Source organism: Ambystoma mexicanum, chromosome 6p, assembly GCF_040938575.1.
Source record: "Ambystoma mexicanum isolate Mex_15411 chromosome 6p, UKY_AmexF1_1, whole genome shotgun sequence".
Classification (NCBI taxonomy): domain Eukaryota; kingdom Metazoa; phylum Chordata; class Amphibia; order Caudata; family Ambystomatidae; genus Ambystoma; species Ambystoma mexicanum.
The window spans coordinates 414,671,049-414,685,787 of record NC_090935.1 but is presented as its reverse complement, the minus strand read 5'-3'; the positions used below and the strand labels follow the sequence as shown (position 1 = coordinate 414,685,787).

General features: G+C 44.1%; 1 protein-coding gene across 3 annotated transcripts in view; it reads right to left on the bottom strand.

Annotated features, from left to right (window-relative positions):
- Positions 1 to 14,739, bottom strand: part of GHR (growth hormone receptor) — a 1,187,134-nt gene that overhangs the window by 48,140 nt on the left and 1,124,255 nt on the right. For all 3 annotated transcript variants that reach the window (XM_069627210.1, XM_069627212.1, XM_069627211.1), the window contains one exon: positions 5,921 to 6,011. In XM_069627210.1, coding sequence (XP_069483311.1) covers positions 5,921 to 6,011 — 91 coding nt within the window. The remainder of the gene's footprint in view (positions 1 to 5,920; positions 6,012 to 14,739) is intronic.

Below are 14,739 nucleotides of genomic sequence, written 5' to 3'. Positions count from 1 at the left end.
TAGCCAGGCTGAGGGAGGACACTCTACCATGATGATTAGCCCGCAGGCTGGCCCAGCCAGGGGGAACCCCCCCAGGAGCAGAGGAGGAGTAGCCACGAACCAGAAGAACCCATCCAAAGAGTGGATGTAACCCATGGCTCCTTCATGAGACCATTTGACCCATATGCAACGGGAGCTGCGCTGCGCTGGGAACTATGGCTCCAGCAGTATGAGCTTCATGTCAAGGCAAAGAAAATCACAGAGGACGAGGAGTGGCGGACACAGCAGATACTCAATTTAGGAATGCTAGCGTTGAGATTATTTAACGTCCTACCCAACAGAGGGCAAGCTGATGATTACGAAGCAGCAAAGGCAGCCCTCAAAAAGAAATTCAAACCAGAATCAAACCAGGATTGAACCCAGATTATGAACGTTTACAACTGAGCATGGCCCGGTAAAGAGAAGAGAAGAAAATAAATGACTTTCATGCCTGCATTAGGGAAATGGCCGAATGGTTGCGAGTCCCAGACGAAGAATTTGGAGTACGCCAAGAACCTACCGCTAGACTAGTGTCTGGCAATGGGTCGACAAAGGGAACGCACTGACGAGCAAGTCGCAGCGATGGAAGTAGCAATGAGCAGAGTATCGAGCGATAACTACAAAGAGGAAGAAAGTATTGCAACAATCAAGTCCCGGCCCGAGGCGAGCGGAACTGCCAACATCCGCTGCGTTGGCAAGGCAGACGGCAAGAGTTCTGTAAATGGTGCGGAGAAGCATGGCACAAGGGTGAACCTTGTCCAGCACTAGGAGCTACCTGCCGAAGATGTAAGCGACTAAACCACTTCACAGCAGTCTGCCTCAACCCACCCCTCAGAGAGAAGTAGAGCAACCAAACACCAGCAATTACAAAAGATGAGACAAAGGCAAAGCGAGAGCAGTAGTAGCGAATCGGCAACAATTCAGTGACAGTGAAGAGGAGGAGGCATCAGAAGAGGAGGGCGCATCAGAAGAGGACACCTCACCCGAAAGGCCTGTAAATCGGCAAAAGGAACACATTGAGCGAGTCCACATGATCTCAGCCATTGAACCAAGCAATAAAACTCAAAACAAGAAGCGAACCACTCAACAAACCTGTTTGATCCTAGCTGACGGGAGATCCATGAAAGTGGTGATAGACACAAGAGCAACAGTAAACGTAAAGCCCCTAGTTAAGTTTGAAGAACTGAAACTGTTACCTCAGCTCCAAAACAAGAAAGTACAGCTGTTCGCCTAATGGTGCAAGAAACCACTTCCCGTTGTGGGATCATATCGGTCATCAGAGCTGACCCTCAATGGAACTACCTGTAGGACCCACATATATGTAGTCAACGTGGGAATTAAGGCCCTCATGAGCTGTAAGATTTCAGAAAAAAGCAAACTCATACATTTTGCATTCAGCATCAACCCGCCTGAAGTTGACAGACTACTTGGAAACATTCCAATTATTCAAAGGAATTGGGTGCTTGAAGAGGCGAACAGTCAGGCTACACATTGACCCATCCATTGAACCCAGAGCGGTAAGACATTGGGCCTCATTACGACCTTGGCGGTAGCCATGACGCTATTGGCGCCATGGCTGCCGCCGAAATCGCGTCCGGGTCCTCAGAATGAGGAATTACCGGGCCATTCTGAGTTCGGAAGGCCCGGTAATTCCTCCCTCCAAGGACCCGGACCCGGCTGAATGGGAATGGGAGAGGGAGCAAACAACGGGCCATTACGAGTTGGCCCGTTGTTTGCTCCCTCTTCACCGCGCGGGACCCGGTAAGCACGCCTGGTTTGACCAGGCGTTGCTTCCTGGGTCCCGCGAGGGGACCTCGTAATGAGGTGGTATGGGGTAAACGGCACCAGCACCTTTTACGGCGCCGTTTACCCCGTACCGCCAGGGCCGTAATGAGGCCCATTGTCTTGACTCCTTTCACCTGCAGAAGCAGTGGAGATGGAACCTTGGCCTCTGGAGGTATCCCAGGCTGAATTTTGGAATATCTTCAGTGGCCAAGGTATTCCAGAACGAAATTCGGAGAGTGCTACACGACCTGGCTGGCACAACCAACATCAGCAATGATATCTTGGTCTATGGGAGGACTCCACAAGAACACAACACCCGGCTAGGAGCCGTATTGCAATGGCTGGAAGAATCTGGTTGGATGATGCACGCCGAGAAGTGCGAGTTCGGAAAGAGGAAACTCGCCTTCTTTGGGTATGTATTCAATGATGAAGAGGTGTCGCTTGACCCTGCCAAAGTGGCAGACATCAAGGGAGTTAGATATCCTATCTCAGCCTCCGAAGTCCGAAGCTTTATGGGCATGGCCACGTACTGTGCTAGATTCATTCTAGATCTGACCACAGTTGCTTCCCCACTGAGAGAACTACCCAAAAAGAGACATTATGGGAGTGGAGTGAAGAGCAAGGAAAGGCTTTTCAACAGATCAAAGACTCACTGACAGAAAAAGCAAAGATGGCATTTTTCAACACTGAGCGGGGCCCTAAACTGTTGGTAGATGCTGGTCCGGTAGGCCTGGGGGCTGTACTAATGCAAGTGGGCGAAGGAGGCACCATATACCCCAACGCCTTCGTCAGTAGAGCCCTCACCAAAACAGAACAAAACTATGCTCATATCGAGAAAGAAGCCCTGGCAATATTGTGGGGGTTTCAGCATTTTCAAGTGTACCTCCCTGGTCATCCAGCAAAAACATTCACAGACCACAAACCTTTGATTCTGATATTCAAGGGATTAGCACCACACCCGCCAGTCCCATTGGAAAAGTGGGTGCTACAGCTACAGCCTTTTGACATAGAGCTTATATATCGTGCAGGAGCAGATAACCCAGCAGATTACTTGTCCCAGCATCCACGACCAGCTACGCAACAGGAACGAGAACACGTGCAAGAGAGTGAAGAACATGTCTGTCATGTGGTAGCATGCACTCGCCCAAAAGAAATGACTCTACCAGAGATAGATGAAGAGACGGAGAAATACTTGTTTCTACAATGAGTGAAACTAGCAATACAGTCAGGAGCCTGGAAGAACTTCCTGTCGCCCATATCACACCACACCACACAGCAGCACATGAAAAACTGCAAGGAGTGTTTGGGATTCAAAACGAACTGACCATCTCGGTCGAAGGCATCATCCTAAAAGGACATTGCATCGTATAGCCTGAAATGCTGGAAGAATGAGCACTCCGGCTGGCACATAAAAGACATCAAGGGGTATTAAAGACCCAAACATACCTGAAGTCCCGAATCTGGATGCCCAAGACTCAAAAGAGAGTCCTGGCCCTAATCGAGGCCTGTGTTGCCTGTCAATCCTCCCAATGGCAGATGGCAATGAAACCCATAGCCAGCACCCACAGAAGCCAGAGAAGATGGGGGCATATAAGCTTGGACTTTTGCACGGTGGCCAATGAAAGCTATCTATTGGTAGCAGTACACTAATTCAGCCGGTATCCAGAGGTAGAGCCTGTGAAGTGTACAGATGCCTCTTCCCGTCATAAAAGCTATTGAAAAAAATGTATGCTGTTCACAGCCTGCCAAGTAAAATCAAGAGTGATAACGGGCCCCCATTTACCAGCCGGGAGTGGCAGAATTTTCTAGAGAACTGCAACATTTGTCACCACAAGATCACTCCGTGCTGGCTGCAAGCAAATGGGGACACCGAGAGATTTATAGAATCTCGGAACAAGGAAATACGAATCGCCAAGGACCAACAACAGCCATAGCTCCCAGCAGTGTATCATTTCCTACGGTCATAAAGACAGACCCCCCCACACTGTATTAGGATAAGCCCTGCAGCATTAATCTTTGGAGTACCAATTCAGGGGGACCTTCCCCTCCACCCAAATTGGGTGCTGCCAGAGAATGGACGTTGACCAAGTGGAGAGGACACCGAAGCAGCATAATGAGAGAGAGAGTCAGGCCCACCGGGCACAGCAATGAGAGCTCCAAGTAGAAGCCATCATTCTACTGAAGAATTGGTCTCCACCTAAGAAAATGACGATGTCGTATGAATCCTATCTCTGGACTGTTGTGGAGACAGACCATGGCATGGTGACAGCAGCCCGAGGACGTGACGTGGTCACCCAAAACATATCACACTACCGCAAAGTGCCTCCGCTGATGTGGAAGGAGCGTGGCTACGAACCCAGAGAAAAATGAGTCGCCAGCCCATCAAGAGGAAACCCTGGAAGAAGAAGAAACGACAGATATTAATGCCACCCGACCACACAAGAAAATCCCAGTCCCTGTGCCACCCGAGACGAGGGTGTCAACACCCATGGGAGAGAAAGAGGATCCTCCTATGTGCTGAGAGAACACACCCAAACCTCATCCAGACTACGAGGGTAGGTAATCAGTGGGTATACCACCAAGAAGTGGTGTCACCATGATGGACGCACCAGAGACTGGCACCATGCATCATTGGGCTAGATGTGTGCTATACTAATGTTTTACAAATGTAAGTTTGGGAGGAATGTGGTGTTGCAGTCTTCCGGACACCACGTGATGGGAGGGGGAGCCCACCCCATGTGGTGTGCGGAAGAGGAGGAGGAGAGAAAAAATAAAGAAGCACACGTGCCGTAAATGGCACCAGTGTCACACACGACTTAACATGAGTGTTGGAGTGTTTCTGTGCATGGCTAAAACCAGTCCGCCACCTTCCCGCTCGTGCTCGACAGCGGGATACCACATACCCCACTACACCTAGGCCCTCTACCCCCCACTCAATGGCCCCCACGAGCCACCCACTTTCCAAATCACCTTATCTGCTTGTTTTGGGCGCACCACCCTCCACTTCCTGGATCTGCGCAGTGAACACGAGATGAAGAAAGCGAACTATGAATTCATCCAGTGTTCGGTGTGTAGGCTAGTCGGTGGCCCGGGGATTCGGCTAACCTTATTCGGCAAAGGATGGATTCCACGAGTACATCTTTACCGAATATGGTCGAGAACCATTTATTTATTGGTGTTGTCGAGAATGTTCTTATGTGAATGTAGATGTTAAAACAACAAATAAAATATGGTTTAGTAAGGAGGAGGCTTGGAATGCTAGGAGAATCAGGATATTTTGGATTTCTGGAATGTAGGCTCTGTGTGTTTTGGAAGAGGATGCCTGTGTTATTCAGCAATGTATGGCTCACTGGATGGCTTAGTGCAATATGTGTGCTCTGGGGCTAGGTTACCGTCACACATCTGGAAAGTGTTAAAAGCGTGCCTTATGTCCACGTCTCTAGTTTTCAGGTTGCATGACAACTTTTCCCTTTCCCCTCATGTATGTCTGTAGTAACCTTGGATTTAAAAGAAACATCCCTCCCACCCCCCATCTCAATGACAGGACTTTGGCAGGACTATGTAGAACTCACAAAGTTTCTGACTGAGCAGTTGTAACTGCCCGAGAGAATTATGTAATGTCTTTTGCAGGCCTTAAAAAGTGTGATCATGTGACCACCTATCTGTGTGCTTTGCATTGGCCCCTGATTGGCCACCTCATTTGGGTTGAAGCTCTTAGGGACTGTCACCCGTGTAGTGGGGGCACCACTAAAGGCCACTGAACAGAAGAGTGACCACTAGCACACTGGCAAACCACCCCTATAACACTGTGTGGCTGACACTGAAGTGTGCAGATGCACACACAATCAGACACAGTTGCCTAGTGATTGCTCTGGCTGTACCCCAGGATGGTCACAGGGGATTGTGGCAGGTACCTTGCACTGCATACCATAGATGGCATGTGTGTAATATGGGCTCGTGACTTAATGAGACTCATGCTTCAGTGTATGTTAATAACACACGTATGGGAATAGCCACCCACTATAAAGGCCAGACACTAAACACCACAATAACATGCATTGCTTTCATCATGTACCTTTTAAGACATATTAAAAAGTCACTTTTGCAAATTCTGTACCTCTTTTGTTTGGAGAAGAGAATCAGCAGCAGCACCGCAGCACCACCAAATGTCCCAAAGATAACGAAGAAGAGCCAAGGGAAATTGGGTTCTAAAAGAACATGAAGAGAAACAACAAATGCCTTTTTTAGTAAAAATTGGTTCATACACAAACCATGTTCCCTGTGCTGAATTTACAGCATTGCCACATTCCTCTCAATGACCACAGCAGATGAAGCTCGTTGTCCATCCTTTTCATCTCCCTCAGAACATTCACAAGATAGTGCTACGTTTCCAGACAGTCCTATGTAGCTGCAATTCCCAAGGGTTCACCAATCACAGTTGATTTTGCAGAGTATATTAACTGATCTGCTTCAGATTAGAGGGCATGACAAGTCACGTCAGTTGGGAGCATAACATGACTTCAAGCTTTGGGCGGTGCTAGGACACACAGGCAACCAGCAAACATGTACACAAATACATCTGCGTGCCACAGCACAAAGCACATCCTCCACTCCACCCACCAGTGAAAGGCCTGCATGCACACTGGAAATATTCAGTGCAAATGAATTTGCACAGAAACTATCAATGATGCATCCTTCAGTGATACTGTGCAGTGTTTCTTTGTGGTGGGGCATTTGTGCACCACTAAACATTTGCAGCAGAAGCATTGTGCCCACCACAAAGATGATGTGGTCTCTTTCCCTGGCTGGTCACAGGGCTTCATTTGAGGGGGGACTTGCCAAGAATGAGCTCTGCTACTTATTTCAGCACCAACACTTATTATCTTAAACTCAATTCAATTATGATGTGAATTTTGGCAACGTTATTTTTCAAAATGTCAGTCAGACTTAGTCACAAAACAAGAAACAACAGTGTGAGCTTTGCTGGTGCTGCTGTGCTAGATATCCAATTTGAAGAATAACTATAAGACAGAAAATGACAGCCCTGGGTGCTCACAATGGTCAAGTCAGCAGACAGCTATAAGCAGACAGCTATAGCGAGCCTACAAAACACTGGCACTGCTCCACATTACACTAATAACTGGCAGAAATGCTGCATTAGGGTGCGTAACTCAGACGTGTGATGTGGGCAGCAGCCAGACAGCCAGAGAGAGAGAGAGTGCAGCAAATGATTTCATATGGCATATAGGCACCCACATATATGCGTGCAAGTGTCCGTATTACACTGGCTTTGCTGCCCCGGCACATGCAGGGCCTTATTAAGCTGCGTACTTCCCCTTATTCTCTGATAGGCAGCCAGCAGAGGGTGGACCAATACATAAGTCTGAGCAAGGCTGCCAAATCACTGAGTCTTAAACACACAATGGCACATGATTGCGCAATCAGTGCCACCAAGTTATCAGTGCCATTAGTGAGACACTAAGAACCCAGCACAGTGAGAATAACAATAGAACAGTGACCAACCAACAGTACCCACAAAAGGGGAAAGTATACCGATGGGGTCACTGCCAAGGAGGGATGCGTGTGCTAAGTGCTGACCTATAGATCAGCTTTTGGTGGTTGACAGACAAGTTAATCAGTTCAGTAATGATTTTGTCTGCATTTGTACATCACGTTACCATAGGAAGACAGCACTTCGCACTATTTTCTGTGGATAGATTGAAACATAATGTTTCACGTGTCACCATCTAGAATCTGAGGAAATTGACAATGATAATGATGATTTTAAGAAACAGTTAAACATGTAGTGCATCCTTTCAAGACACGACTACTATGTTATGTTATATTATTTTGATGTACTATTGTAACAAGCAAGCTCATTGGTCCTTGCCGGGTCGTTAGCCTTTGTCGGGCCGGTCGTGTCAGCGCCCTGGCCGCCATGGAAAGGGAGAAAGGACTATTTGTAGCTCTGCCTCGCTTCCATGGCGGCCATATTATTTGTTTATTTTTTCATTTGTTTTTCAATGGCCTCCACGGAAAGGGAGAAGGGACTACTTGTAGTTCCTTGTCCCCGATCCCTGGCAGCCATTTTGTTTTCTTTTTTTTCTTGAGTTGTGAAACGGTTTCAACTCGGGGGACAAAAATGCCATTAGTATCCCGCTATGATGTGCCAGGGTACTAATAGCAATGAAACCCTCAGAGGGGGGGGCATTACTGGTTGGGTAATGCCCCCAGGGTTATAGAAGCCTGAGTGATTCTATTGCTTAAATGGCACACCTGCATGGGTAGGCCACACATTTCCCCCAATGGGCAAGAGGGATTTGCAGTTGTAACTTTCTTGACACTCTGGGAGAGCAGAGGTGTGTGCAGGAACAGTGGGTAGAGAGCTGCAGCACTGACGTAGCACATGGGTGCTAGGAAATATTTGGTCAATGGCACTTTTTGATTTACACATTATGCACTACTGATCAAACAACTACCTTTATTACCACCACTTACTTGTACAGTCTTATTTACTTTCTTGGCACCTGTCTTTCATATACCAGAGCATTTTAAAACACATATGCTATTTGGAATAATATTGTTTGAAACCGCCCCAAATTATGTTAGGTGATATTGCATTTGTGGCTCGTATGCTGCCCTGACAATTATGGCTTTTCAAAGAGGATTAAAATGAAAAAGATGCTTCTACAACAGGGCGGTATATATTTAGTTATTTCTATACAAGGACTGTCAGCCCCTCATTAGATTTCTCTCAATGGGGCAGAGGAGAGGCAGGGAATGTTTATGGTGCTGGCCATCAAATTCTGCAAGCACTGTCCAATTTCGGTGTTGTGTTAGGGGTCTTTGACCTCATGCCTTTTATGGTCTTTCTCCAAACCTACCATAGACACTTCCTGACACTGATTGCATCTAAGAGATTGCCTAGTTTCAAAAACATGTGTAATCCCTGAGGTGCTTATGATATCAGGGGTTCTTTGTCTTAAGGTTTTAAAGTCACGGACAACATAGAATAACATTTTCAAGGGTTTCCGGGTTTTTTAGATTTCATTTGCACCCACCAGCTTCTGCTTGATTCCATTATTTAGGTCTTTATGGATCCCCCTTATTTCAGTCTGAGCGGTACTTTGGTGTCAATCAGAAACACTGTGCTGCATAAAGGGCTTCTGATTGCTCCATTCCGTCTCGCATTTGCCTTTGGTCAAACTCTTCTTGCAACTCCTCCTCTACTGTGACCATCATAGCTGTTTTTTTAAGAGATCCAGTACAAAGAAAAACATGGCATCCTTTCCCATGAGAGTCAAACATAATAGATTAAAAGTTGATATTGTATGCCGTATCTGGGGATAATTATAACTGCAGACTCTAAGGATGTGTTTAAAGCATATTATTTGAAATTGCTTTAAACTGTACATAGAGATTTAAAAAATAGGGTAGATTGCATATGAATTTTATTGGCAGGGTGAATTTGATAAAAACGGATTATCCCAACAATTCTATTTGTTTTTAAGAATGGCCAATAACTGTATTTGGATTTGAATTTATTGGGCATTTGTAAGGCGCTTACACATCAAGGAAATTCTGTTTCAAAGCACCCACAGGGCAAACGGAAGGGAACAAGGGAACAGCAGGACAATGGCATATGATAACAGCGATGAGCACAATACAAAAAATGGTCCTACTGGGCATTGTGAACATTCGGAGCGTGCAAGTGCAGAGAGAGGGAAGATACAGGGGAAGGGGGAAGTGCTAGAGGCTCCACAGAGGAGGGAAGGGCCAGAGAGGCAGTTACAAAGGCAACAGGTGAGTGCAGGAGAGCCAGTTGCAAGGCAACAGGTAAGTGCCAGTAACACATTGCTTTTTTTAAAGTACAAGTTACACTGGCAATTGTATGAAAACAGCAATGATTACATGGTGTATGCTTGAAAGGCATACATTAGGCAGAGTTGGGATTTACCTGACCGAACATTATAATACTTAACATCAATGCATATCAATGCATGCAAAACCATTCCATTAACAGAAGGAAGTGTGTCAGGTGCAAGAAAAAACAGCTTTATTCACTTTATTAATAAACAAAGGGCTCGCTGCGAGTCAAGGAAGATACAAAAAAACTCAACAAGCCCACAATGGGCTGAGGATCATAAGGTGTGAAACCACAAGATTTGCATAGTTACAACAAATAATACATGTAACATTTTCTAACATAATAATTAGCTACACTAATCCAAACCCCTATAGATCCCTATACATTTGAGTCTACCATTGGCTAATCCATTATCTACAACCCCACCCAGGACCAACCCTCCAATTATAATCATTACAATGAGATCACAAACACACAATTCTGTTGGTTGGCACACTACATACGGACATTGATAATAATATTTCACTGCTATTGACTGGCACCTCTTAAGGTGGCCTTGAATGTTGCAACTGTACTAGACAGCCCAATTATTATTTGACCAGGGATAGAGAGATCAAACGCCTGCTTCCAACAACAAACTAATACTCCCATCTCGTCTCCCATGCCAGGGCCCCATTTGTCCCAGACAGCTTTCCCAACCTTGAATATTCCAGTTAGCAACTGTTGTCTCGATACTCGCTGATGACGCAGATGCATAATCTTTTAATTGGGTCACGGGATGAATAACAGTCTTTATGGGCTCTGTCTGCAAGCGATATTTTCTTCTATTTTATTGTATTTGGTACAGCGTGTAGTGGCACTAATTGGTCACAGGGGGCTCTGTGTATGTAACTTAGTTTAGTGTCTTTGGCAAAATTTCGTCTTGGGCACCATGCACCTGCGATCAAGGATTCTGTGTGTTTATTCAATTATCGTTTGGACTAGAAATAATTGCTATATATCTGTACTTATGCTATGGGAACAATATATTTTTTTGGCTGCTTGGTCGACTATCTTGTACTCCCTTCCACTGTAACCTTGGGTGCCTCATACTTTCAGGCGAGAATGTGCTTTCCATAAAATTGGACAAATATAAGCCTTGCGGCGTGGCAGCTCTAAAATAACACATTGTGTAATTTCACGTGAGCCTTTTCCCTCAATGTGGCACAACTACCTATAGTGTTGCAACTAATTCTATCCTACTTGTATTTATATTGTAACAGAAGACTATTGTATTGCGTGTGCTCAGGCTTCTTGAAAAAAGGGCCTAAAACCATTCATTTAAATGAACTCCCTTATCTTGTATTTACGTTCTGGGGGCATGTAAGGCGGTGCCTGATGTGGTGTTTGCCCCATTGGCGCAATCACAAATGTGCCAGAAATCTTCAACATTATAAACGTGTACCTGGCATTGGAGATGGTATCCATCAAACTTTGTTCAATCAAGAGGAGCTCCTCATGTAATTGTAAGAAAGGATGATGATTTCAAATACAAGCATTCATACGCAGTTATGGGATAGCACATCCCTTCCACCTGTTGCTGCCTTAATTAACCAGGCAATAAGAAAAGGCATGTGGTAGTCTGTATGGCAGGCACTGCAGTGAAATAGGCATTACATTCTCTTGAGGTCTTAGAGAAGAAGGAAGGCTTCAGAAGTGAATGATTTGTACAAGGATAGGTTTGCTTCAACAGAAAATGAAGTCTTTGTAAAAAAGATTGAAAAAGGGGACCTTTGCATGCACCTCAGCTAGATATACCCCAACTGAAGGTTATTGGTGAGTCATATTTATAAAATTGGGAGTCTTATCGAAGGCTAAACTCAAACAGGAAAATGTTCAGATGATATTAAATATTCCAGGTTTGGAATTCAAAGAAGGACCATTTGGAGCAGTGTGTTACCTTCTGCGAGCATGTGTTGGGAAGAATTGTGCAGACATGCAGCTAAAGAGCAAGCACATTTTACATACAACCAAAGAACCAAGAGACTACATAAATAATGATCAGACCCAGGTAATGGTACGAAGACTGACGAAGGAGGGCAATTAGTTGGATAATATCCACTGGCCTTGCGATAGAAAATGTAGCTAATATACTGGCCGACAACAAAGTGACTCAACAACAGTGTGATATTTCTGAAAGGGCGAGAGAGGTGCTATTCAAAAATGTTTACTTTGTATTGAATCGAGCATTAACTTTGCTGACATTTAATAGGATCCCCTTGCAAAGTGTAAATAAATGTGAGCGCACCTGAACATTTTGTGCAACAAAGCAACAGAACTTTATCAGCTACAACCATTTCGAAGTTCCTTTTCAATACAGGTTATTGCAAATACTAAAGAAAAGAGCCACAACTTTGGAGTGCCAGAACTTGTAAAAGAGAGGAATTTGTAACCTTCCAAGGAATACAGCAGGCCACCAAATGTGCATTGAAATCATCTGCATGTTATGTTCTTTGGGTCAAAAATCTGGAATATTATATCAACATAAGAACCCAGCATGGGACCCACAACACTAATTCTTGCAACTTAGAAGCTTAACAGGAACTGGATTTGTTAACATGTATTTATAATTTGGATATCATGTGTCAATAAAATGTTTCTGTAGTTTATATGTGATTTTTATTCAATGGCTGACTTTAGTATGTCGTTTAGATTAAAACATGATGTGAATTATAGGCTTCTGCAGTCTTATTTGAAGCACAACTGTATATGATTTCAGTGACTAGATTTGCATATGTTTTATTTTAACCAAACTAATTTAAGAAGTAGTGTCCTACAGGAACTCATATAGAACATTCTCTTTTATTTTGCCATGCCAGTAATTCACTTTGAGGCACACCGTATTCAGAAATATAGGTCAGGAGAAAGCCTCATAAACCTACAGCTAGATGGCAACTAAGGGGTTCTGGGCTTTGAGCTTTAAAGAAACTGTCTCCATCTATCAAATGTCAGGCCTCATAAAATCTCCATTAGCTGAAAATCACAAGTAAGAAATTAACAAACCTCCTTGCAGCAAAGGAAAACATTGCGTTGACATACATTATTTATCCTCAAGGGAAGAATACAGGAGATGTGTCCACAGTGCCCTCTTGGGGCCAAAGCGAAAATTCTGATAGGATTATGAATATTATGAATATTATTAAATATGGGGAGATGAATCTTGGAGGCTTTCTGGAATGAACTTGAGACGAGAGTGCAGAGCTGACCCCATTTACTAGGACTGACTCCAGGCAGCCTGGCGAGAGAAGCCCTTACCGAGACCGATGAGCCGAGCAAGAAACTTGCTGGATGTAGCAGCTCCAGAGAAAGGGTCCTGGCTGGTTTTGTCCCAAATAGATTGCCACACTTAAACAGTTAAATACGACCTCTATGCAACCCAAAATGGTTCCTATAGACTGCCCGAGGTAAACTCTGCGGAATAGAAGACTGGGAATCCAGGGGAATGACATTTGAGAACAGGAACACAGGTGCTGTGTATTTATATGCCATGTGTTAACTCATTTTAATTGAACACCAAGTGAAATGTTATTTCCATAAAGCCCAATATATTTTGTATTGAGAAACTACATTCAAAACTGAATGCAGCCTGCTGCCACTTTCAAGCAAAATTGCCTTTGTGAATAAAGAACCATCTAAAATATAATTAGTAATTTAAGCCAGTGTTGTGTACTTTGGACCATAGTGTAAGGAATGGCACACTATCGTCTGAGAAATGTCATGCATTAAAGCAGCCAGGGGAGGTCTAGTCATAAATTAGATGTTTGTGCAACAAACAGAACTATAGGGAACTTGTTCTTTTCAATGAGGATTGTGCTAAGTTTTACACCCATGCAGACCCTTATCTTTGAATGCACAAACATACTCATGTGTAAGGTCAAAGGGCAGGGGGGTTTGTTTAACATTGTACATGTTACTGGGGAATAATATAGCTCCAGCCCAAGAACAAATGCAGACTAAAAACTAAAAACAGGAACATCAAAAGCTTTGCATGCATGCATAGATTGACAGTTGCACAAGTAAATAGAGTGTAAGCAGTACACACACACACACACACACACACACACACACACGTATAGAGTGAATGTAACACCTCATGTTTGGGGAAAATCACACACATATGTTCAGAGAAAGCTATACATCCCCTCACATCTACAATTCAGGAAGGAGCTCAAGACACTCCTCTTCAAGGAATGGCTCCTCCTTAACACCTAGGTCCACACACCCTCCACTATCCATCCGACCTCCGACTGGTTGAACTGATCCCTACTGTTACCTCCCTCGCTGCTTGTAGGTCCATTGCTGACAAATTGCCTGCCCTCCCCTGTTGTTAGACCCCCAATCCCATGTTTCTGTGCTTCCCTAAACATATTCTTCCCCCTATGATTGTAAAACACTCCATTGCTTCTCAAAGCTGGGTCCGGGTACAACAAATATCCTGACAATAATAATATGAATAACAATAACATCCATATTCTGAGAATACAGCATATATATGGTTTCAGAACAGGGTAAACAAATCCTTGAGAGCATTTTCAAACTCAAACCTGCAGAAGCTAAATTAAGTTGACGATTGTCTACTTTAAATGACCTGCACATAGCCAATACATTAACACCCCACACTTAAACCGGGGGAGTCTAGTTGATTTTAAATGAACTCTAAATTTTAATTGTTCAAATAATTTCTCTGATGCCATACTTATCTTGATGCTGGAGAAAATCAAATGTTTTAAACTCACTTGCCTAATCTTGAAATGCTATCATTTAGTTAAACTATGTTCTCTAGAGAAACCAATCTAGATAGAAATGTTTAAAATGCCTAGTATCTTTTAGAGTACAATATATTTAGAATTAAGCATGAATGCCCGGATGACCAAGCAGTGATATTCATATAGGCAGGCAAATTAGTATTGGTGATTATCGATTTTCAGATACAGATAACATTGTAGTGATTTCAAAGGTAAAGCGAGAGCCCACCTTTGTCTAAATTGGGTAATTTCTTTGGAATACATTTCAAATTCTGAGAACCACAC